A 25619-nucleotide genomic window follows, 5' to 3' on the forward strand; every position below is an offset into this window, starting at 1 on the left:
AAAAAGAAGAGCTGAGGATGTCGGAGAAAGAGAAAGAAGGGCTGAGGATGTAGGAAGAGGAGAAGAGGGAGAAATGTGATCGGCCATCATGCTACAGTCAATGTCCCTGGACAACGAGGAGGCAACATCACTCTTTGTGCCACAATTTCTACAACTGGTGTTATGGCACACAATGCTCTCTTTTGACTATTCAACACAGCAAGGCTCCTACATTTTTAAAATCTCCTCAATGAAATCCTCTTTCCGCAGGGTGATCAGGAGCAAATGGTGTGGTGTGAATCAAATTGAGGAAATCTTACCAACAAGAATACAACTAAGTCTTCTTCAAGGGATGGAAGAGGCCTGTGGAGATATTGGGGCACAAACGTGTCTAGGATGGCTACTGCATTCAAGGCATTTTTTCCTGCGATGCATGACTCGCAGGAAAAAAAAACATTTGCTGTGATGTTGATGAAATTCTCTGGCCAAATGTAATTGAGAGGCATGATAAATAAATTGATTCAATGAATGCATTTTTTTAAACCTATGTATTTATTTGCATAATTTATTTTATTTATTTATTTATTTATTTTGTGGGGTGACAACTCATTGTAATACACATGGACTCATCATTAAAGAACTTAATGAAAAACATGTATTTCCATTTATTTCTTTGTGTATCTTCAGCTGAATTTGTTATCAAATCAACAGAGAACACACTTTTAGTTTTGATGTTAATATTGATTTTTAATAAATGCATTACTAGAATAGAATGCTGTGTTTCATTGTGCAGCGAATACTTAGCTGTTTCGCCAACATAAGAGTGTGTTTAGTTTGCTGTGCTAACTGTTTTGAGAGCAGTTGCCTGAGTTTGGAGAAATGTACCAAATCGATTGAGAAAAACTGTAATTGTAAAACTGTGTGACGGGTGTTTGCCCATGTGACGAGTCAGTGTGAATATTTGAATGGTAGTGTGTTCCTCATGAAAACAAGAGATTTTCTGCATGAAAACTGTGCCAAATGCAGAGAACTTGTGTGTAGTGTTTTGAAAAAAGTGTGTTTTAGAACTGCAATTTGAGTGTAAAGCAGGAATTGTGCTTGTAGTTCAGTAGAATTGGCTCAGGGGGTTGGTGAATGAGTTACATGTTGTGGTCATTGTGTCTCAAGTACCAGAAAATGTGTGTAAACAATCGAGAAAAACTGTAAGAAAAAAATAAGCTGAATCACCTACTAAAATATACATTTCACAACACATTTCTAGCTCCGCCCACTTTGAGTCGACCAATCCAGTGTGAGATCATTTCCTGTCTGAAGAGCTAGTGTAATAAAGAGAGAGAGAGAGAGAGAGAGAGAGAGAGAGAGAGAGAGAGAGAGAGAGAGTGAGAGAGAGAGTGTGTGTGTTCCATCCAGTGTTTGATTTCACTTTCACTTTTCAGAGCTGACTCACCCGGGCGTGAAACACACGGACAAACACACACAAATATACACCGAATTTAAAAACAACACTTGATTCAAACACACAAAAACATACAGCAAATTTAAAAACAACTCTTGAACCAAACACACATACACACACCAGCATGGCTTTCCATTACCCTGAAGCACGGAGGGATGAGAGTCAGGTCAGTGCTGATTTACACATGTTCTCCTTTAATCATTCATTCTCTTCCTCCTTCAGACTGACCGAACACATGAGGCATGAGTGTGTGTGTGTGGTTCAGATTGTGTGAGCCCATACGCGATGATTAGTGTGTGTTTGGTTCAACTACTTGGAAACCTAAAGTGTCTCTTTTCTCGGCTACTTTGATTGACAGGTGGAGGATTATCATGGAGTGAAGATTCGGGACCCGTACCACTGGCTGGAGGACCCCGACTCTGAGGAGACTAAGGTGACACACACACACACACACACACACCAGCACACTGACACACACACACACACACACACACACACTTACTAAACTTTCACAACCTGCAAAATGTGTGCAAAATAACAGCCCTTCAATGATAAATCTCATATACATATATATATATATATATATATATAGCTTACAGTAGACACCTTTTGAAGTGGATCAAAAAAGTTTTGAAGTCTTTTAAGAGTTTTAAATGTTAACTACTGACTCCGGGCAGTCTATGGCACTGGTTCTGTTAGACCTCAGTTATGCCTTTGATCTAATCAACCACGATATTCTTATTTCACGTCTTGAAACATGTGTTGGACTTCGTGGCACAGTATTACAGTGGTTTCGGGTCATATCTTTCTGACAGGAGGTACGTTGTCAACATTGGACACCATTCATCTTCTGAAGTACCTTTAAATTCTGGTGTTCCCCAGAGTTCAATTCTTGGTCCTGTTTTGTTTTCCCTTTATATGCTTCCACTAGGGTCTATTTTCAACAAGTATGGGGTCTCTTTTCATTTGTACGCAGATGACACCCAAATTTATATCCCTATGAAGTGGGATGACAAGCAGGCCTTAAAGCCCATCTTGGACTGTTTGGAAGAACTAAAACACTGGCTTGCAACTAACTTCATGAGTCTTAATTAGAGTAAAACTGAACTTATTGTGTTTGGTTCAAATGAGCACTATGTACATGACCTTGAACTTGCATCTTTATCACCGTATACTACCACATGTGTCAGAAACTTTTCTGGCTCGATAATAATCTGAAATTTGATAAGCAGATAAATACTGTGGTTAAGTCGTGTTTTTACCATCTTCGTCTCCTGTCAAAGCCGGTGAGGCCATTTCTTTCTCTAAAGAAATTTGAAATAGTCATGTAACATCTCGACTGGACTACTGTAATTCTGTGTATATCGGCGCCCCTCAGGCTTGTGTTTCAAGTCTACAATTAGTTCAGAATGCAGCGGCTCGGCTTCTCTACGGGAAACGTAAATATGATTCTGTCACGCCCGTATTGATCTCACTACATTGGCTGCCGATCAATACAGAATTGATTTTAAAATTCGATTGTTTGTTTTTAAATCCATTCGAAATGGGACACCACAGTATTTAAACAGATTTGCTACACCCCTATGTTCAGTCAAGGTCACTTACTGTAGATCCATAAACTCTGGACTATTGCAAGTCCTCAGGACAAGATAAAAAAAATCGAGGTGATCGTGCCTTTTCTGTCATCGGCCCCAAATTATGGACCACTCTTCCGGTTCATATTAGAACTGCCACAACTTTATCTATTTTTAAGTCCTCCCTCAAGACGTATTTATTTTCTTTGGCGTTTTAATTTATACTTTGATTTGCTGTTTCAGGATTTTATTTTACATGTCTTACATCTATTTTACAGCTTGTGTTTGTTTTTTTATTACATCTATTTTACAGCTTGTGTTTGTTTTATCTTCTTTTGTACAGCACTTTGGTCAACCTCGGTTGTTTTTAAATGTGCTGTATAAATAAACCTTCTATTCTATTCTATTCTAAAGTTCATCAGAGTCAAGAACAGGTATTGCTCAAAATTCTTGTATAACTTTGATAAAGGGTTTCTATCCACTAATATAACATAATATAATAATATACTGTCTTCAGTTTCACACTTACATTCTGACTTGGAGCAAATAATCTCTCACACAATGTAACACTGTCCATCAATAAAAGGATGAAAGAAATACTGATGAGGTCCTGATATTAAGGCAATCTTGCTAGTGCGTGCTTGGCAATCAAGTGGTGTTTCAGACTGGACGTGCTGCGATGATGATAGCTCAGTTCACAATGACAGAACACACAGATCGCTTTGGTCTTGTCAATTAAACCATTTGGCAACTTTTTAGTAAAGTAAACTTTCCATTTAGAATCTTATTGGCATCCATTTCAGCGTCTCGCTCTTTCTCGTCTTTCACTCAAAACGTAACGTTTACCAACTATTTGGCCGACTCGCACACCCAACAAGAGTGTGCGGCGTTGCTTTTTTTTTTCTGGTCAACTAGATTCACTTGCGCTTTGGTCGTCAAAGCAACAAAACGTCCTCACGCAAGCCATTGAAATGAATGGGCATCAGAGTAACTGTGCCGATTGTCTGAAGCCCATATAGAATCACGCAACCCATTGGCTGATGGCGTGGGCGCCGCCTTGACGCTCTTACATCGTCATGTTATATTAGCGTGCGCATCATCTGCTCCTCAGATTTTTCTGCCGTAAAAGGAAGCTTGTCGGCAGCGTGAGGAGTTTGTCAATGAACGCAGCGTCTCGTTCCCTATTCAGAGAACATGGGTTACACCAGTAACAGGAGACATTCTCTTTCATTGGTTTACTCAAAGCTGCGTAGCTAAGACACAGTGGGAACGAAATACCAAACTCGCCAAGCTAAGCGCTGTGCAACTAGTACAACAACCAGATAACTCACATGACTGGTTCAAGCAGACAAAACATGGTGGGAACCTGTAACCATGGTGATATTAGATTAACCTGACTGGTAGTAATCTCTATTAATCTCCAGGATTATTACATTGATACAATATTGTTTTATTTGATGTTATATAGGCTAAATGTGAATTTTTATTTCATATTGGTTTATTCATTATTACCATATGTTACTTGTATGAATATTTAAAGATTTAAGTTAAATTGTGCTCTGATTTAATTTTGGCTCTGTAAATAAAAGGGTATTATTTTTTGACAAAGTGCATGTGGTTTCGTTTTCTTAAGTACTGTTTCAAGAACCGTTTAAAAAAAATAGAAAGTAGGAACTGGTCTCAGATAAAACCCAACCGATACCCAACCCTATAGTCTTCACGGCACTGACGGCAGTTAGTTTAATCATTATTTACTAGTTTCACCGGCTTTTTAACATTACACATTATAACAGCGGGGGTTCATGAGCTGAAGCAATGATTCATCAAATCATAAAAATGCCAAATTAAAATAAATAAGTTATTTGAAATAATGTGACAGTAAACGTCTCAGGTTACGCATGTACAACGCATTCTCACCCCAAGGCGTCACCTTTGACCATGCTTTAATATTTGACGTTTTAGGCGTCCTTTAGCGTCACTCACATGACGCGATCCTACGGCGTCATCTTACTGGCGCTAAAGGGCGCCTAAAGCGTCAGATATTGAAGCATGTCCAAATGCTTCCCAAGGCGTCAGTTAAGTGACGCCTTGGGGGTGAGAATGGGCTGGCATGTAACCCTGGTTCCCTGAGAGAGAACGAGACACTGCGTATAACGCTTCGGGAACGCCCCTGCGTGACTGCGTCATAAGGCACTCGTGAAATCAGTCCAATGGCGTAACGAGACGTCCTATGGCGGGTGACGTCATTGACCAGGAACCTATAAAGCACCCCTGAACCGGCAAACACTAGCTTCTGATAGGTCAAACACGTCGGTCACAGTGATGCCGGGAGAATGGCAAAACAATGCAGGGAACCAGGGTTACATACGTAACCTGAGACGTTCCCTTTCAAGGGAACTCAACGCTGCGTATAGCACTTTGGGAACTGAATACCCACGTCGCCATAGTCCAAGTCCCTGTATAAGTGAAATCGTAACACACATTATACAAGAAACACCTCGAGAACCCGGAGTGGAGGCTAGTGATGCGTGGGTCGACTCGTGGGTTGGGTTGGGGCGGGTAAAGAAATTGTCACTTTATTTGCGGGGCAGGTTGGGGCGGGTCATTAATTAATTTTTTTTTTTTATCCATGTATCCCTCTTGGCGCCACGGTTGAGTTTACTCGACAAGATGCGTCACTGAATAAAACGGGCATGGCAGACATGTCATACTTCATCCCCGACTCAAAAAACATAATGTTTCTATACAAAAGGTTCGAGTTACAGCGCATTGAATCAGTGCAATCAAAAGCGGAGTTAGTGTGAGAGTGAGTCATTTTATCAGAGCCTCTCCGCGATCGCAGCGACAGTATTGTGGTGGAGATTTTGTCTATTATCACTGGGTATGTTAGACGAGGTCGACGTATTCATAGTAGCTACAGTTAGGGGCCAATGTGAAGGCAGGTTGGGGAGTCACAATGGGCTATATGCACGCATAAGTTCCGAATTTGACGCAAGGACGCATATAGCCCATACTACGCATACTTGGTGCGCACGAGGCAGATCTGGCCGCGCTCGCGCTGCTCGTATCATCACTTATGATCTGTGCTTTGCCGTAACGAGTGATCTTTGAACTAAACAGGTCTTGTCTACTTGTGTTTGGGTATCATATGAATTATATCTGCCCCATACATGGAATCAGAGTGCCTGTGTAGTAAATGGAAAATCTCCACAGCAAAAGGCCAACCACATGCATACGGTTTGTTCTATCATTTATTAGTAATGATTGTTTATTACTTACTATATTCCTGAGCATTCAGTATTGTGCAGTATAGCATACAGAAGGTGATGGACAGAAATGCTGCATTTTATCATTTAAACGTGACTTTTCATGAAAATTAAATAATCCAAGATTGCTGCCACCATATGACGTGATAATATGCAAATTAGATGGGGAAATTGAATCCCTACATAAACTTTGGGTCATCCTTATATTTCTCTAATTTACAGAAAGTATCTATCTTGTTTTACTTTTAAGATATAGTCTTTTGAAATTAAGATGTCAAAATCGAACGTTTTAGGAAAAAAAACTCTGGCGCCTATTTCCAGCCTATACACATTTGGGAATATCTATTTTCATATTTTATAAGGTTATTTGATAAGGTTACAATACGATTACCGTAGCAACGTAACTTGAGTGAGGTGAGGTTCCCAAACCTTTGGTGCCACGTGACACGTCACGAAAGCGACGCGCCAAGCAGCTCCCGCCGCCAGCCGGGACAACAACAACAACAACAACGGAGAAATATAAGTGAAGATGGAAGACGAGGTGCGGGAGACTCGTCGGGACTCGGGAATATACATGATCAAAAGAAAAAAAGGTCAGGCAGCTAAATCTAATGTTTGGGAGCGGTTCTCATAAGTAGTTGCAGCAGGAGACAACAGTAGTCTCGGCTACCTCAAGTGCAACTCGTGTGAAAAATATACAGTAGCGCCACAAAACGGCCACTTCCAGCATGTCAAGACATATTTGTGGGGGGTCTAAGAAATAAAAAATGGTTTAGCATTAGATGAATATAAATGCTGCTAAATGTTGAAAATGTTTATTAATATGACCTGATTTATGGTTAATATTCATAATCGTCTGTTATTGTTGCCAGGTTACAGGGCGATGTTTCCAAGCATTTTTAGGCTGAAATAAAGGCTGTTTTCATTTGCATTACAATGCCTAGTAGCTAGCTACTATGTCTATTTAACGGTCGCGGGTGCGGTGCGGGGCGGGGCGGGTTGTAAAAATAGAGACAGTGGTGCGGTGCGGTGCGGGCTGGGGCGGGCAAAATAATTTCATAAAAGCGGGACCCGCGGGTTGGAAAAAAAAGCCGACCCGCGCATGACTAGTGGAGGCCACATCCAGGTTATAAAATCTTACGAAGGTGTGCGGAGAGGACCATCCTGCCGCATCACAAACCTCCTGAAGCGAGACCCCAGACAATAGGGCCATAGATGCACCCATACTCCTAGTCAAGTGGGCTCGGACCTTTAGTGGTGACGGGTGACCGGCCGACTCATACGTAAGTGAAATAGCCTCAACTATTCACTTACTCAAAGTCTGCTTGGATGCGGGCTTCCCCTTACTCGGGGACCCAAAACACACAAACAGTTGATCAGGTTTTCGCCACAGGGCAGCTCTGTGGACATATGCATCCAAAGCCCTAACTGGGCAAAGCAGATTTAACTTCTCTTGGTCCTGGTTCTGGAATGGAGGCAGAGAATAGGCCTGCAGCATTATGGGACCCAGGGGCAGACTGGGACCAAAAAGTGGACTTTCTGGTCCACAGCAGCCCACCGTGCGGTGGCCGAGAGAGCTCAACGTGCTGCAACTTAAACCAAATAAGTGACGAACCCGGCTGGGACGTGCGCTTCCCCATGCCTTACTCCCTTCGAAGGGCAGATGGAAGAGCCCTTAAAGTGGGACTTTGGAGTGAGCAGGGCACCAGTGTGCCATTATGTAGCCGTGAGGAAGGCAGCACGTTGTCCATCAGCTGAATTGCTGTTCTTATGACAGAAATATAATGCCGTTAACATAACGGTTGCAAATACATTTTTATTTTTATATTTACTTTACAAAAAAAGCTTTTAAAATATGTGTGACGCCCCTGACAGGACTTCTTCGCCGAGGCCTTCCTAGAGACAATAACAGTCCTCAGATCTGCTCTACCTCGGGAAGACCTCGGCTGAGGACGCCGTCCCAACCCCCAGTCTCTCTGTGGGGGGGCACCAACAGCCACGCTCATCTTATGCGAGGAGGATATACTCGGCTGGGGCTGCTCCCGCCCAGCAGCCCCAGAGGCATGGACTTTGCGAGGAAGAAATCTTTGGAAAGCAGCTGCCTGCTTCTTTGCTTCCTGAAATCTCTCGACGACCGAATTTACTGAATCGCCGAAAAGACCAGTAGGAGAGACAGGAGCATGTAGCAAAAATTTATTATCTTTTTCCTTGATGTCAGATAAGTTTAACCAAAGATGCCTCTCCGTGGCCGCTTCTCTGGTGGCCCGAAGAGACAGATCAGCTGCCTTCCTGATCTATCATCTCTCTTCCCACTTGCTCACATTCGTCAAATAAATCAGCCTGGTATGCTTGGAGGACCGCCATAGTATGTAAACTGGCGGCCGCCTGACCTGCTGCCGAGTATGCCCTACCCAATAACGTAGTAGTTCTAACAGGTTTAGTGGGCAGCTGCGGGGCTTTCAGTGATGATGCAGACTCGGGGGAGAGATAGCCCGCGAGTGTCTCTTCCACCTGAGGCATCGCCGCACAACCATGTTTCTTTAACCCTACTATGTTTGAATACTCAGTTGTTGCTGGGTTAAACACTCTAAATGATGCTGGTCTAATCCATGACTTCGATACCTCGGTATGAACGTCGGGAAAGAACGGTAAGCCCCGCTTTGGAGGTTGTAACCTCCAAAAGCTCCTCTTGTGTGTGTGTAACTGTGTGTGGTGTAAACTCTTCATCCCCCAAGCTCACAACATCCACTTCCTCAGAACTGGAGCGTTGCCGCGCTTGTGCTTCAGCGCGAGCACAAAAAACCACAGTGCTTGCTACTGACTCGTGTTGTGGCAAAAACAGTTTAACTAACAAACAGCATCATAGTAAGAGACATTAGAATCAAAGAATAAACATCAAAAGATGTTTATTCTTTTAAAGGAGGCTTGTTCACAAAAAATACCGCGACAGCTACCTCGCGATAGGAACACAGACCTAAATGACATATAGAACAGACAGCTTTTATACACCTCTCCCATCCGGGAGAATGCGAGCCGAAGCACCCTCCTCAAAGAGTGCTCGGCGGGACCGGAGAGTTCTCATTGCCAGCTTCTCACAATGCTCACAGCCAGCCCCCTCGAGGGCTGACTGGGCATGGTCCAATCCCAAACACATCACACACAGCTCGTGTGTATCCCCACCCGTGATAAAACGAGGACAGGGAGTAACACACTTTTTAAACTGTTCCATTTTTCTTACATAGAGAGACAAACACACACCAAATGACAGAAACGATTTCACATAGAGCGCTTGTGAAGACACAGAAGCTAGTGTTTGCCGGTTCAGGGGTGCTTTATAGGTTCCTGCTATAGGACGTCTCGTTACGCCATTGGACTGATTTCATGAGTGCTTCCATAGACTGTAAAAAAAAGATGGACGACGCCCCTTCGCTCTTTTCCATCAGAGTGAACTGAAGCCGCCAGTGTCTCGATATGACGCTGACATCTTGGACTTGAGTCTGCGCACTTGCGTGTTTCGGGACTAGTCATGCGCAGTCGTGAGCAGGAAGTAAAGCCGCGAAATCAAGGCCGCGCCCTCATTCTCGCTGAATCAAACGCAAGCACACGCCCTCACTTTCATTAAGTGTCTGTCTGCTTCGTTCTTCTCCAATGATGTCTGCTGATTGCAGAACCTCGTTAAAATAAGGTAAATACAACTACTAACCACATAATCACCATTATAAAAAAAAGTCTGCTGGTGCTTCAGTGACTACCTCGCACAGAGAACCAGTCAATCACAGCTGTCAATCATGATGTCAGAGCACCGTTATTTTATCATCACATAACTAACTAAAAACAAACTTATTTTAAAAACGAACACTTGAAATTACATCAACGTGATAGAAACTACAGTAAATGACAGAAACTATCTTTGGAAAAAGGATATGTGAAGTGTAATTTAATTGTTTAGTTGGTCTCGCGTCCCATTGAATAACATGAGGAGGTGGGGGTTATGAGCTATACTAGGTCCGGTCACAGGGGGGCGATCGAGACGTTTTGGCTTCACTTTTGAGGGCTTGTGCGGCACACTTGAGTACTTCATGACGCAATCACGCAAGGGCGTTCCCGAAGCGCTATACGCAGCGTTGAGTTCCCTTGAAAGGGAACTGACATTACACACCCAAAGGTTTTGTTACGTTTTTGACATATATCTTAGGGGAAGTTCAAGAAAATATTTAGGACTAACAAGAAAGTTCCTTGAAAAATTGCATTACTCCTCTGATATTAACCAGTGCTATTTTAGTATCACTGAGATACTATTATTGTTTTTATCAATATTTTGAATTAGTTCTTTTTTTTACCAGTTTCATTCAACTTCATTTAAAGTTTTTAGTAATTATGTTATTATGTGTATTTTTTTTTTTTTTTAACTATGTATTCATACTTTTTGGATTTTTATTTCCATTTTAGTTTTAGTCCATCAATTAAAAAAAAGCAAATCTAGCCTTGGAAAATAGCTGAAATAAAATAAGTTTGAGTTTATTTCCGTTAATGTTCAGGATTGTTTAAGTAACAGCTGTTTTTAATGCTTTTGCTGTTATGTAACGATAATACTCCTTATATTAACATGCAGACTGACAGTTTAGCTTTCATGAACCGTAACAACTTTTTCTTTCGTGTCGGATCCGGTAACGACCCGTTCCATAAGTTACGTGTTTATTTTCATGCTCACCAGTGTAATTTTCTGCTTCCCACCCGCGGCCCACATCACCGGAACAAAGAAATCTGCAGAACAATTTTCATATAAACAAGATGTGTGTGTGTGTTCATGTTTATATTACATTGTGTGGACCAAATGTCACCTACATTGTGGGGACCAGCCAGCGGTCCCCATGAGGAAAACAGCATATAAATCATACTAAGTAATGTTTTTTGAAAATGTAAAAATGCAGAATGTTTCCTGTGATGGGTAGGTTTAGGGATACGGGCAGGGTAAGGGGATATATTATACAGTTTGTACAGTATAAAAACCATTACGTCTATGGAGAGTCCCCACAAAGATGTGTGAGCCTGTTTGTACGACCTTCCCTGCAGATGTTTGTGGAGGCGCAGAATAAGCTGACGATGCCGTTCCTGAACTCGTGTGCTGTCAAAGAATGCTTTCATCAGCGGCTCACCGAACTCTACAACTACCCCAAATACAGTTGTCCTTACAAGAGAGGCCAGAGGTCAGAGACACACACACTCTACAGTTCTGAACCAGCTTACATGAATCTCTACTTTACACACTCTACTGACTATAAGCAACTCTACAACTATGTGAGTGTGAGTGAGTGAGAGTGTGTGTGGGTGTTTGTGTGTGAGCATGCTGGTGAATACCAATATAACATATTCTGTATTATATTTATACGTTGTTCAATGCATCAATGCATTGTTAAAAATAGCAAAAAATAAAATGTGAACTTGTGCAATGCATATCTGTATGTGATATGAAATACACGTTCAATATTGTATTGCAGATATTTCTATTCTTATAACGAGGGTTTGCAGAACCAGAATGTCCTGTACGTGCAGAACTCTTTAGACAGTCCAGCAACGGTGTTCTTCGACCCAAACACACTCTCAGACGACGGGACTGTGGCTCTCAAAAGTGAGTCTTGAACACACACACACACACACACACACTCAGACGACGGTACTGTGGCTGTCAAGAGTGAATTGTGAATGCACACACACACACAAACATACACACACACACAGACACTCTTCTGCACAGCCACTGCTTCTTCAGTCTTTGCTTGCGTGTCCCGACAGGTTTCATTCCTGTTTAAACACACACACAATCCACGCTCAAACAACAATAAACATACATGCATACGGGGGTTAATAAAGTACATAAAAACACAATTATACTCAAGAAAATATAAGCATTTTTAAATTATGCAAATAAAAAAAGATTATTAAATAATTGAGTTTATAAAAAAATACTAATTAAAATGAAAGAATATTGAAACATTACATAAATAATAGTGAAATTTGGTTTCTATGAATATACTCATGTTCAACAGTTTGGGGTCGGCTGAGAAACCCTGCATTTATTTGATCATAAATACAGTAAAACAGTGAAGTATTACTCCAGTGTAAATCAACTGTTTTCTATGTTAATATACAGTAAAGTGTAATTTATTCCTGTGATCAAAGCTGAATTTATCATCATTACTCCAGTCTTCAGTGTCACATGTTCCTTCACAATTATGAGGATCTGATGATCATAAACATTTATGATTATTATCAGTGTTGAACACAGTTCAGATTTCAGTGGAAACTGTCATACATTTTAGTTTTCAGGATTCCTTGATGAATAGAAACTTCAAAAGTTTTTTTTTCTCTGACATTATAAATGTCTTTACTGTAAGTATAGACCTTATGCACCAGAGAAACGTGGGCGCCGTCATCTTTAGAATATTGTCTTTGAACTTCCGGTTTCGCGGTCACTCTGTATATTTCTATGGCATCGCTGTCGAGGAGTAATTAGTTGGTGAAGTGGATTTACTTATTGTAGAGTTAACAAAAGTTATCATGAGCATTGTAATGTTTATCATAAGCATTGTAAAGCAGATGTCTTAAAGGAGAACTCCGGCGAACAATGAACCTTTGGTCTAATAAAACATCGGTACATAGTCAACCGTTCTCTGAGATTTGTTTTCATGATAATCGAATGTAAAGAGTTTTATCTCTAAAAACTGTTTAGCGTATAATGCTAGTAATGGGGGCATTGACTAAGTAAAAAGAAATCGCTACCCAGATAGCAAACTGACATTGAATCAACGTGGAAATATGACATCGAAACAACGTTGATCTGACATTGTTTTGCTCATCGAATTAACGTTGAACCAACGTCAGACGCGTCATTCTTTCAAAACTAACGGAAAATCAACTTGAAATCAACGCGTTGTTTCAACGTTATGAAAGCAAACCAATTTTCAATTTTCATTTAGCTTTGAAAAATGCCGCGTCTGACGTTGGTTCAACGTTAATTCGATGAGCAAAATCAACGTTGTTTCAATGTCATGAGAGACATCGTTTCCACGTTGATTCAATGTCACTTTGCTGTCTGGGTAGTTTATACCACTAACAAGGCTCAAAATAGCCCCACACTAACACAGGAACATAATGAGGCTCCATACATGCAAAACGAAGCATTGATAACTTTGTAAGTGTACAGACCGTTTAATAAGAAGATACTTTATGAAGACAGTTCACTTCGTGTATACAGACAGGAGCCATCTTAGGAAATAGTCTCGATAAGTCAAACCATGAACGTCGTGCTGAGTGATCTGAACTGTATGAAGTTCATCAAACTTCTGAACTGTATGAACGGCGTTCAGGGATCGACTTATCGAGGTTCATTGTTCGCCGGAGTTCTCCTTTAACAAATGTCGACCGGGAATTTTTTTTACGAGCAGTTCATTCATACCTATGTAAGATTGCTGTCAAAATACAGACCGGAAGCTAAAAGACAATGGCCCTCATTTATCATTGTTGCGTAGAAACGGGCCTATATTTTGGTGTAATATTATGCTTACGCTCCTCTCACCGCCTGATTTATGAAGCTGTGCGTACCTTTGAAATCCAGGTGTACGCAATGCTTACCCTTGATAAATCCCGCGGCCGAAAACAATCGTCATTAGAATAACACGCCCCCAAATATTCAAGTCTCCGCTCCCCCCACGCCCTCATTTTACGCCATGGACATACGGAAGACGGCAAAGAAGAGAAACTTCTCCGACGTGGAGCCGAAATGACCTATCACAATGCATTATTTTACAGCACGTCTTTTGAAATTAGCATTCAATTTCGAATCACGTCACAAATTGTAGTGATGATGATGGTGATGAGTACCATTCATTCACATTAATAATTGCATGACAATTTGTAATAGTATTCTTCTTATTATTATGATTTGTATTAATGATGCTTATTGTTATTTAGAAGAAGGATGTCGTTATTATTATTTGTATCATTATTATCATTTAAAAGAAGAAGAACGTATTTTTTATTATTTTGTCAGTCTGGATTATTTTTTGGTCATTGAAAGCCTTTCATTAGGCTACTGAACCCAGTCCGTGCGCACCTGCCGGGGATAATCCTGAAACGTCAGGGTAAAGCGGGCTCACAACTGAAATATGCTTACAAATCAAATGCTTTGGTAAAGTCACACAAATTAAGTCCACACACATTAACACATTGAAGTCCGCGTTATGCAAAAATAAACACTGAAGTTTATAATAACTATGTTGTTTTTTTGTTTGTTTGTTTTACAGTGTGTCATAATATATCTTTTAGTTTGTCAGTGCGTTTTGTGGTGTTAGGAATTTTTCTGCGCATTTCCTCACTAACTCAAAACGTGCGTACACCACCTCCTGAGCTGGTGTAGGATTTGAGCGTGCCGTACGCCCACGTCCATATTGATAAATCTCAAACTCACCGTGGTTTTGAGTGTACGCAAGGTGTACGCTGGAAATTTGGTGTACGCACTTTTGATAAATGAGGGCCAATAAGCGCAGCACTGAAAAGGGGCGGGGCTACATAAGGTATATAAGTTTCTTTAAAACAAAAAGAATAAATAAAAAACACTGACCCCAAAGTATGTAAATACATACTTCATACATAAACATTAATAAATGAATGGACTATGCATTATGCAAAACACAATTATACTAATTAAAATAAAATAAAATACTGACTATTCTATAGACATTCCTGGTGTTTTTCTGAGATGCACTGAATTATGCAAATCACAGACTGACTGTATATCTCTTCATTTATGCATGTCCTTCCTTTCTATTTCAATACGGTAGTTATCTGGCCATCTAATCCTGTGCACAAACACATTAAAGCAGGTTATTTGCATAAATGGGAAAAGCGACTGCTTTCCCTTGCGGGTATTTCCTGCAGTCTCAGTTGTAGAAGTGTGTTTTTGAGGAACCGGTTCTGAGGCCTGAGGGATCTTAAACACAACGCTGGAATGTTTGCACTGCTTTAAGGCACATTCATTCACGGATGTACACATTTATTTATACATGTTATACAGGTTTATTTTATAGCAACGTAGCTTTAATCAAACCATTAAAACTTACAGTTTTGCTCTTAAATGTGACCACAAAACCAGTCACATGGGTAATTTTTTTTTTACATTGATATTTATACATAATCTTAAAGCTGAATTAAGCTTTCCATTGATGAATGGTCTGTTAGGATACAAAAATATTTGGAAACTTTGAGAAAATCTCCTTTAAATTTGTGCATTCACGATTGTGCGGCATCCACATGTATTATATTATATATTTACTTATATATTTATATATTTACAGTAGGAAATTTACATTATATCTTCATGGAACATGATCTTTACTTAATATCCTAATTTTTTGTTTTTGGCATAAAATAATTGACCCTACAATGTATTGTTGGCTGTTGTCACAGATACACCCGTGGAACTCAAGACTGGTTTTGTGATCCAGGGTCACATATAATCTGGATTTGATCTGAGCTTGTTGAACAACTTTGCTTTTAAATGTTGTTTTTTTTCTCTACTCCTTGTCTCTTTATTTTATTTCTATTGATCTATTTAATTGTATTGTAAAGAATTTTGGAACTATGGTTGTTAAAATTCTGCTCTATAAATAAGACTTGACTTGATGAGACTTGAGGCTTGACGAGATTTGAGACTATTGACTTGACGAGACTTAAGACTTGATTCTTAAAACTTTTGACTTGACGAGACTTAAGACTTGACTTGAGACTTTTGACTTGACGAGACTTCAGACTTGATGAGACTTAAGACTTAATGAGACTTGAGACTTTTGACTTAACGAGTTACGAGACTTAAGACTTGACGAGACTTGTGACTTTTGACTTGACTTGACTTAAATGATCAAATCTGGATTTGATCTGAGCTTGTTGCTCATTGCATGTGTTCTCTCGGGTTTTGTGTTTGCAGTGGGTCGCCTGTCCGAGGAATGTGAGTATTTTGCATACGGTCTGAGCAGCGCCGGCTCAGACTGGGTGACGATCCGGTTCATGAGAGCCGATGACCAGGTCGATCTGCCCGATGTTCTGGAGAGAGTGAAGTTCAGTTGCCTGGCCTGGACACACGACGCCAAGGGAATCTTCTACAACTGCTACCCTCGACAGGACGGCAAAGCTGACGGTACGAAACAATGATCAGGCAATATATACAACAAGCTTAAAGAGCAACATGCAGGTTGGACACCCCTACATAGCATAGTGTATGTTAAAAAAAAAACTAGATTTTCTGAACTGGAGTAAAAAAAATAACAATTAACAATATTTTGAGAAAAAAGTGATAAAATAACTTTCGCGTCTATGAAGCACTAACCGGAAGTGACAATAGGCGAGGGAGTCTGTTCAAGTTCAAGCTCAGGTTACAATGGATGCGATTGAAGAAACCGAGTTCTCCGATGTTGACGAACATGCCTATGATGGCCCACAGGCCTATAATTATGAGCCTCCTATTTGAGATAGAAGTCAGGGGGAGATCGGGGGAGGAACAATGGGCAGAGGAGAGAAGTAACATTAGAGTTGTGGTGTCAAGAAAACCAGTGGCAAATAGGGCAAGTGACTTGGTGAGTTAATGTAAGTTGTTAGCACCGTGGCTAACGCTGATTCAACTACTGTATGGCTAGTACCTAGTAGTAGTACCTAGTTGTAGTTTTGTAATAAATCTGCTTTAACAAACATACGTTCAACTTTGTTTTTGATTAAACATCCATTTAGATTGTCTTAATTTAAACCAGCAACATTTTGTCTTCTCATATTCTACGCTGACAGTGATTATGCAGTCCATCCAAGCTGGTTAGCACTATCTACATTGGCTAATAACCATGCCATAACAACAAATAAACAATGACAATACCTAAGCTACAATAACAACAGTCTAATGGCGCTTTTCCACTGCATGGCACGACTCGGTCGGTACGGTTCGGCTCGCTTCACGTTTCCACTGCGTGGTATGACTCGGCTTGGCAAGGCTCGGCTCGCTTTTCAACTGCAGTTAGTGATACTATTTAAAGGGAGTGAAATGTGCACAGGGATGGCCAGTATTTCCGATACATGTATTTAAAATACGTATTTGAAATGCAAAATACTATTTTGTATTTTAAAGCTTTTGGAAAAAATCAAATGCAATTTGTATTTAAATACATTTAAGATTAGTATTTCTGTATTTTCAAAATACTTTGAACCAGAATCCTAGAAGATCAGAGGAAAGATTTGGACAACTTGAACCAGTATCCACTTATTAGACATCCGTTTGTGAGGTTCAACACAATCATTCCCTCTTCAGGTCCTGTAGAGCACTTGTTTTCCTTTGCGGGTTTAATCAATAGGCCACACAGACGACGCCAAACTTTTTGAAAAGCTGGTGGTGATAAAGAGTATAGAATAGATGGATGTCTGGAGTACACTATCAGTTATTTAAAATATTGACTTTGTGTTATTAAGTTCTTGTTACTGAGTGTGAGGTAATGATGGTGATAACGATAATAAAAGATTTTTGAAATTAGTTTTTTGTAGTTTTGTATTTCCCAGGGCTGGGGAAGGGAAGAGGTATATAAAATGAAAACAAAAGTTTCTAAGTAGTTGCACACATCTAAATAATTTATTGGCATTCAGAATAGGTCCACATAGATTTCAGTCTAATAGTGTTATGAACTGCTCCGAGACACAGAGTTGAAGAGTCAAATGCAGAATCAGCAGACAGGACAATGGAGAATACACAGTGGGAATCCAAGAAACAGGCAGAGGTCAGGGCAGGCAGCAATAATCAGAGTCCAAGAACAATCCAAAGTCAAAAACAGACAACAAACACGGGAAACCGCTCAGAAATGCAGACACACAGTACAACAAGACTTTGCAATGAGTGAATGATAACACAAGATATTTATAGTGTTAAAGGAACAAGACAATGAGAACCAGGTGAATGAGATGAGTGCTGATGAGTCCAGGCAGTGAGTTCTGGGAAATGTAATTGTGAGGGAAACATGAACATCTGGTGTGGAGTGCCCTCTGGTGACTCTCAGGGGACTCCACCTGGTGACCGTTACATAGCCCCACCCCAAAGAACGGCTTCCAGATGCCCAAAAAACAGTCCAGGAGGGAGGTGGAGCGGAGGCAGATCCGGGGGAGGGATGGTGGGCCAGGTCTGTGGAGCGGAAAAGTCAAGTCAAGTCAAGTCACATTTATTTATATAGCGCTTTTCACAATACAGATTGTATCAAAGCAGCTTCACAGTGATAACATGTAAGTAGCACAACACAGATCAACAACATTGCTAAACACTAAATAAATAACCCCAACTGAGCAAGCTCAAAGCAAGCCAAAAGCAAGGCGACAGTGGCAAGGAACCAAACTCCATCAGATTGGATGGAGAAAAAACCTTGGGAGAACCCAGGCTCAGTCGGGGGCCAGTTCTCCTCTGGCTTACATTCATATTGTTTAAATATAAATATTAAATATAAATATTGTTTATGAATCAAACGGCGCCATAACATATCGCAGGCGTTGAGTCGTCTCATCACAGGCGTTGAGTCGTCTCATCACAGGCGTTGGGGCATCCGAAATCCCCGTGAGAGGCTGGACACAAAACTGGACCTGACGAACGCCATTTTTCTCGGGACAAGCGTCCCGAGATAACAGCAGAAAGGCAGATGGGAAATAATTAGCATAGCTGATGTTCATAATGATTTCCGTTATAACTCACAAACTCTCCGTAACCTGAACTCTCCGCAACCCAACCATACGCGCCGACCCGTTTGTCTAAAAGGCTGTCGAGCCCCACTGGTGCGTTAAGCAGTTTCAGTGGCAAACGGTTCCGTATGGCATAACAGAGGAATAAAAGGTAAGCATTATGTGAATGCTTGACTAAAGAGAAGCGTCTTTAATCTAGTTTTGAACTGTGTCAGCGAGTCAGAGGCTCGGACCGTATCAGGAAGGCCATTCCAGAGTTTTGGAGCTAAATGCGAGAACGCCCTCCCTCCTTTACTGGACTTCGATATCCTAGGAATGACCAGAAGCCTTGAATTTAGTGATCTTAAGGAACGCGGTGGATTGTAGGGCGAAAGAAGGTCCGTTAAGTACATAGGTGCTAAACCATTTAGGGCTTTATAGGTCAGTAGCAGTACTTTGTAGTTGATGCGGAACTTAATAGGTAACCAGTGTAGAGATGATAAAATCGGTGTTATATGATCATATTTTCTTGACCTAGTAAGAACTCTAGCAGCTGCATTTTGTACTAACTGTAGCTTGTTTATTGAGGATGCAGGACAACCAGCTAATAAAGCATTACAGTAATCTAGTCTCGAGGTCATGAATGCGTGAACTAATTTTTCTGCATCAGAAATAGATAGCATGTTACGTAGCTTAGCAATGTTTCTAAGGTGGAAAAAGGCTGTTCTTGTAACATATGAAATATGATCTTCGAAAGACAAGTTGCGGTCTAGTATAACACCCAGGTCTTTTACTGTTGTGGATAAAGTAACAGGACATCCGTCTATATTAAAGTTGTATTGTGAGAGGTTTTGTGAGTAGTTTTTTGGACCAATAAGTAATACCTCCGTTTTATCTGAATTTAATAGCAGGAAATTACGCGTCATCCAGCATTTTATATCTTTGAGACACTCTGTCATTTTAGATGAGTTAGTGTTTTCATCTGGTCGTGATGAAATATATAATTGAGTGTCGTCAGCGTAACAGTGGAAATTAATTCCATGTTTTCTTATAATATTACCAAGTGGCAGCATATATATTGAGAATAGCAGAGGGCCTAAAACTGATCCTTGCGGTACTCCATAGTCTACTGACGTTATCTTTGATTTTTTCCCATTTAAACAGACAAAATGAGAACGGTCCGATAAGTACGATCTAAACCAGCTTAATGCCTGTCCCTGAACACCGGTGAAGTTTTGTAGTCGATCCAAGAGTATTTTATGATCTATAGTGTCGAACGCAGCGCTAAGATCAAGTAGGACTAGTATTGAGATACAGCCTTGGTCAGAAGCTAAAAGTAAATCATTTGTAATTTTAACTAGCGCAGTTTCTGTACTATGATGCGGTCTGAATCCTGACTGGAATTTTTCATAGATATCATTTTCTTGCAAAAAAGAGCACAATTGAGCGGACACTACTTTTTCAAGTATTTTGGACATAAATGGAAGATTTGAAATGGGTCTGTAATTTGCCAAGTTATTTGGATCTAATTGCGGTTTCTTAATGAGCGGTTTTATTACAGCCAGCTTGTATATTTTTGGGACATGACCTAAAGATAAAGACGAGTTAATAATATTGAGGAGAGGCTCTTCCACTACAGGTAATAGTTCTTTCAGTAGTTTAGTGGGTATTGGATCTAATAAACAAGTTGTTGGTTTAGATGCAATGATAAGTTTATTTAGCTCCTCCTGTCCTATCGTTGTAAAGCGGTTTAGTTGTTCTAGAGGGTCCATAATTGAAGCTGAATCATAAGACACCATAGCGGATTGTACATTTATAATTTTGTTTCGGATGCTTTCTATTTTCGCGTTGAAGTAATTCATAAAATCATTACTACTAAACTGTAAAGGTATATTTTGCTCTGGTGATGTCTGTTTATTTGTTAGTCTAGCCACGGTGTTAAATAAAAACCTTGGATTATTTTGGTTATTTTCGATTAGTTTGCGGAGATGCTCAGCCCTGGCTGTTTTTAGTGTCTTTTTATAACGTGACATACTGTCTTTCCACGCGATTCTAAAGACCTCTAAATTAGTTTGTTTCCATTTACGCTCTAAGTTGCGAGTTTCTCTCTTGATAGCATGCGTAGCACTGTTGTACCATGGTGCTTTAATTTTCTCTCGAACCTTTTTTAATCTAATTGGCGCAACAATATCTAATGTACTAGTAAGAATGGTGCTTAAACTGCTAGTCATTTCCTCTAATTCATCTGTTTGTTTGGGTTCACTGAGCAGCTTAGATAGATCAGGTAAGCTATTTGAGAATCCATCTATAGTGGTTGGAAGAATTGTTCTGCCTGGTCTATAACGTGGCGCAACATGACATATTTCAGCAGTACGTATTATACAAGTCACCATGTAATGATCAGTGACATCATCGCTTTGCGGTATAATATCTATATCAGTTGGACCGGTTCCATATGATATAATTAAATCTAGTGTATGATTTAGACGATGAGTGGGACCACTGACGTTTTGTTTGACCACAAAGGAGTTTAATAAATCTGTAAACGCAGCCCCTAAAGCATCATTTGTATTATCTACGTGTATGTTAAAATCTCCAGCAATTATTGCTTTATCGACATTTACCAATAGATCCGAGAGAAAGTCTGCGAACTCTTTTAGGAATTCAGCATATGGCCCTGGAGGTCTATATACAGTAGCCAGGGCTAGAGATAATATAGATTTCCTTCTTACATCTAAGAGCGTAACATTTAGCACAAGTACTTCAAATGAATTAAACCTGTGACCTGTTTTCTGAGTAATATTAAAAATATCTTTATAGATTGTTGCAACACCGCCGCCACGACCGATCAGACGAGGCTCATGTTTATAACAGTATCCTGGCGGAGTAGATTCGTTTAGACCGAAATACTCATTTGGTTTAAGCCAGGTTTCAGTAAGGCATAGAACATCGAAGTTATTGTCTGTGACCATTTCATTTACGATAACCGCCTTAGGTGTGAGCGATCTAATGTTTAGGAGACCTAGCTTTAGAAATTGTTTTTGTTGACTGATATTTAGATTTTCTGGTTTAATTACAATAAGATTTTTGCTAGATCCTACACTAGATTTATTGTTTGGCTTCACTAAACGAGGAATAGACACAGTTTCTATATAATGTTCCACACTATGCATATTAGTTAAGTTTGGACCGCAAAGGCTGCAATTTGGACTTTGATTCATTAGTCATCTGGTGCGTAATGTCTTGGAAATGTTGTCCGACAGCACAGCCGCTCCGATTCGGCTGGGATGGAGACCATCTGTGCTGTACAGCCTCGGTCTTTCCCAAAACAGATGCCAGTTATTTACAAAGTGCAGCCTCTGTTCATTACACAATGACATTAACCATTCATTTAATGCAAAAAGTCTACTGAACCTTTCCTGTCCTTGTCTGTACGTGGGAAGCGGTCCAGACACGATGATCGCTGCTTTAGGCGCTGTGCTGCGTACCGTCTCGATCAGGCTCCTATAGTCCTTCTTCAGAACCTCCGTCTGCCGCAGCCTAATGTCGTTCGCTCCCGCGTGCAGCACAACAGCTCCGACGCGCTCGTCCCCGTTCAGGATCTCGGGAACCTGTGCAGCAACATCAAGAACACGAGCACCAGGAAAGCAGTGAGTGCGCACTTTACCTTTATCCGAATTAGCGCGGACATGGCGGACTATGGATGTGCCGATGATCACGGCGTCATCGCGTTCCGGCTCGCGAAGAGGGGAGAAGCGGTTCCGGGTGGAGATCTCGAAGACCGGGAGGGGCGGAGAGGCAGCTCTGGTCCTGGCTCGTGTCTTCCGCTGTGTGATCCATGGTCCATGTTGTTTCGGTGCCGGAGTGAATGAAGCCTTAGATGATCGCATCTTCCTCGGCAGAGTAACGTACGGCGTAGATGAACTCGGAGTCAAAGAGTGATTTGATTTGTTAGCGTCGGCGCGTGAAGCGTTGAGCGCCGATCCAGCAGCTCGGCTTGCTTCACCAGCAGACCGCGGATCTGTTTCTCGACGTATTCCAGCTCCTGCTTCACCGTGAAGAGCTCGAATGTGTCTTCATCTGCACTCAAAGGTAATGTTAGACACGCATCTGATATGTTCGCCATTATAACGGATGATCAGTAAATTAGTAGTGATACTACAACTATCACTACTAATTTAGGATTGAAATGTCGGAAATAACCAGGATTCAGTGAAACGGGTGTAAAATGAGACGATCAATAGGCGAGAGGGCACGCGTGGAATGCTAGCGGGCTAAAGGCTAGTAGCCAGGATTTAGGGAGGTTGGATATAAGTAGCGAAAAAAAAAAAAAAAAAAAAAAAAAAAAAAAAAAGGACCTGCAGACTGCGGCAGAATGGTTGGCCAGGGCGGAAACTACCCCTCAGGGGAGCAGGGTGCAGCAGGCTGTGCGGTTGAACGGGGTGGAGCAGGCTGTGCGGGCGACCAGGGTGCAGCAGGCTGAGCGGTCGAACAAGGCGGAGCAGGATGAGCGGGCGGCCACAGCGGTGAAGACCCCTCGGGCCTCCAAGGGGGTGAAGACCCCTCGGGCGGCCACGGCGGTGAAGACCCCTCGGGCGGCCACGGCGGTGAAGACCGCTCGGGCGGCCACGGCGGTCACGGCGGTGAAGACCAGGATCAGACACCGACTCGGGACCAGACACCGGCTCAGGAACAGACACTAGAACAGAAATGGTCACAAGGATAGACACAAACACAGAAACAAACACTGGCTCAGGAGCAGACACTGGATCGGCCATCTTGTACGGAGACACTGGATCGGCCATCTTGTACGGAGACACTGGATTGGCCATCTTGTACGGAGACACTGGCTCGGCCATCATGTCCGGAGACACTGGCTCGGAGGCGGCCATCTTGTCTGGAAACACTGGCTCGGAGGCAGCCATCTTGTCTTTAGACACTGGCTCGGAGGCGATGACGTGAACAGTCTCTGGATTGGCAGAAGTAACGTGAAAAGTCTCTGAATCAGCCATCTTGTCCATAGCCACTGGCTCGGAAGTGGCCATCTTGTCTTTAGACACTGGCTCAGAGGCAACCATCTTGTCCTTAGACACTGGCTTGGAGGCAGTGACGTGAACAGTCTCTGGATTGGCAGAAGTAACGTGAACAGTCTCTGAATCGGCCATCTTGTCCGTAGACACTGTCTCAGAGGCGGCCATCTTTTCTCTAGTCACTGGCTCGGAGGCGGTAATGTGAACAGTCTCTGAATCGGTCATCTTGTCCATAGACACTGGCTCGGCAGAAGTGACGTGAAGCGTCGCTGGCTCGGCAGGGCTGACGTGAAGCGTCTCTGGCTCGGCAGGGCTGACGTGGAGCTCAGGCTCTGGATCAGGAGACTTGACAGGAACGGTTTCCGGAAAGGCCCCCTCAGTAGTAGAGGGTTCGGGAAATTCTGCTAAGATGTAACGAGAGTCCGGGGAATCAGTTTAGGTGTAGCAGAACTCTGCTTCAACGGGTGTTATAAATTCATGGGAACCCTCATCCACAGGGCCCACAGAAAAGGATGATCCGCTTATCCTCAGGGCGAATTCAATATATTGACGTAAAGTCCATTGAGGGGTGTTGTCAGGCATGAGATAACTTAACATGTCTTTAAGTCCATATTGGAAAGCATCCTTTAAGACTGCATCATCCAAGTCTACGCCATGGCAGAGCTCACAAAATTCCTCAACATATTCCTCTATAGAATGATTACCTTGGCTGAGGCGGAAGAGACTGATAAGTGGGTCCATGGTGGATCTCGGTTCTTTAACGGCTGCTGGATCTGAAGCAGCGAAGTCTTCTGTTATGAACTGCTCTGAGACATAGAGTTGAAGATCCAAATGCAGCTTTAATTGAGTTGTACAGGCTGGGTCAAGAATCAGCAGACAGGACAATGGAGAATACACACAGTGGGAATCCAAGAAACAGGCAGAGGTCATGACAGGGCAGGCAGCAATAATCAGAGTCCAAGAACTAGTGATGTGACGTTTGAACCGAGGCCTCGGAGCTTGTGTCGAGAAAAAATGGGCATGCCAGATGAAGCCGCGATTCGAGGCTTGTGTTGTTACCGTGAAAATCACGTGACTGATGACAAACGAGGCCTCGGTTTGTGTAAAAACGTCATCGGTTCGGTCTGCGGTTCGGCTCGCGCCACCCTGTGGCTGTTTCATGAGCAGAATAAGCAGTTGTAGTATCGTCAGAGTCAGAGAAATCTCATTATCGTTATTGTGTCATATATGTGCTAGGGCTGTATATTACTACACTAGTCTATATCAGGTTAGAATAGTTATTGGGGGATTCTCCAACTAGGAGCACTTTTGGCACTGTAAGTTTTTGGAAAATTCACTTTCTTAAAACACACTTAAAACAATCTTCCTAGCTTAATTAATTTGTCTTCTAACACAATATAATAGTGGGCAGTTTTAGAATTCCATGGAATATTATTATTTTTAACAGTTTTTCTGAAGAGCGATTTCAAAGATGTCATTTCCACCACTTTTCAATTTATGTATTTTATTACAATATAATATTGTAAAACTGATTATATAAGATTATGTATCAGTCAACAACATCAGTGGCTTCCTAATCATGTTA

At 41.5% G+C, this 25619-nt stretch overlaps 1 protein-coding gene across 1 annotated transcript in view; it reads left to right on the forward strand.

Moving 5' to 3' along the window:
• The first annotated feature begins 1357 nt into the window (after nucleotides 1–1357).
• LOC120464753 (prolyl endopeptidase) overlaps nucleotides 1358–25619 on the forward strand; it is a 54863-nt gene continuing 30601 nt past the window's right edge. Inside the window, exons 1-5 of the mRNA XM_039654274.2 lie at nucleotides 1358–1601; nucleotides 1794–1868; nucleotides 11349–11482; nucleotides 11774–11904; nucleotides 16258–16467. Of these exons, the coding sequence (XP_039510208.1) occupies nucleotides 1560–1601; nucleotides 1794–1868; nucleotides 11349–11482; nucleotides 11774–11904; nucleotides 16258–16467 (592 nt within the window). The 5' untranslated portion in view covers nucleotides 1358–1559. The remainder of the gene's footprint in view (nucleotides 1602–1793; nucleotides 1869–11348; nucleotides 11483–11773; nucleotides 11905–16257; nucleotides 16468–25619) is intronic.

The sequence above is a fragment of the Pimephales promelas genome, chromosome 18 (assembly GCF_988280905.1).
Source record: "Pimephales promelas chromosome 18, fPimPro1.hap1.1, whole genome shotgun sequence".
NCBI classification, from domain to species: domain Eukaryota; kingdom Metazoa; phylum Chordata; class Actinopteri; order Cypriniformes; family Leuciscidae; genus Pimephales; species Pimephales promelas.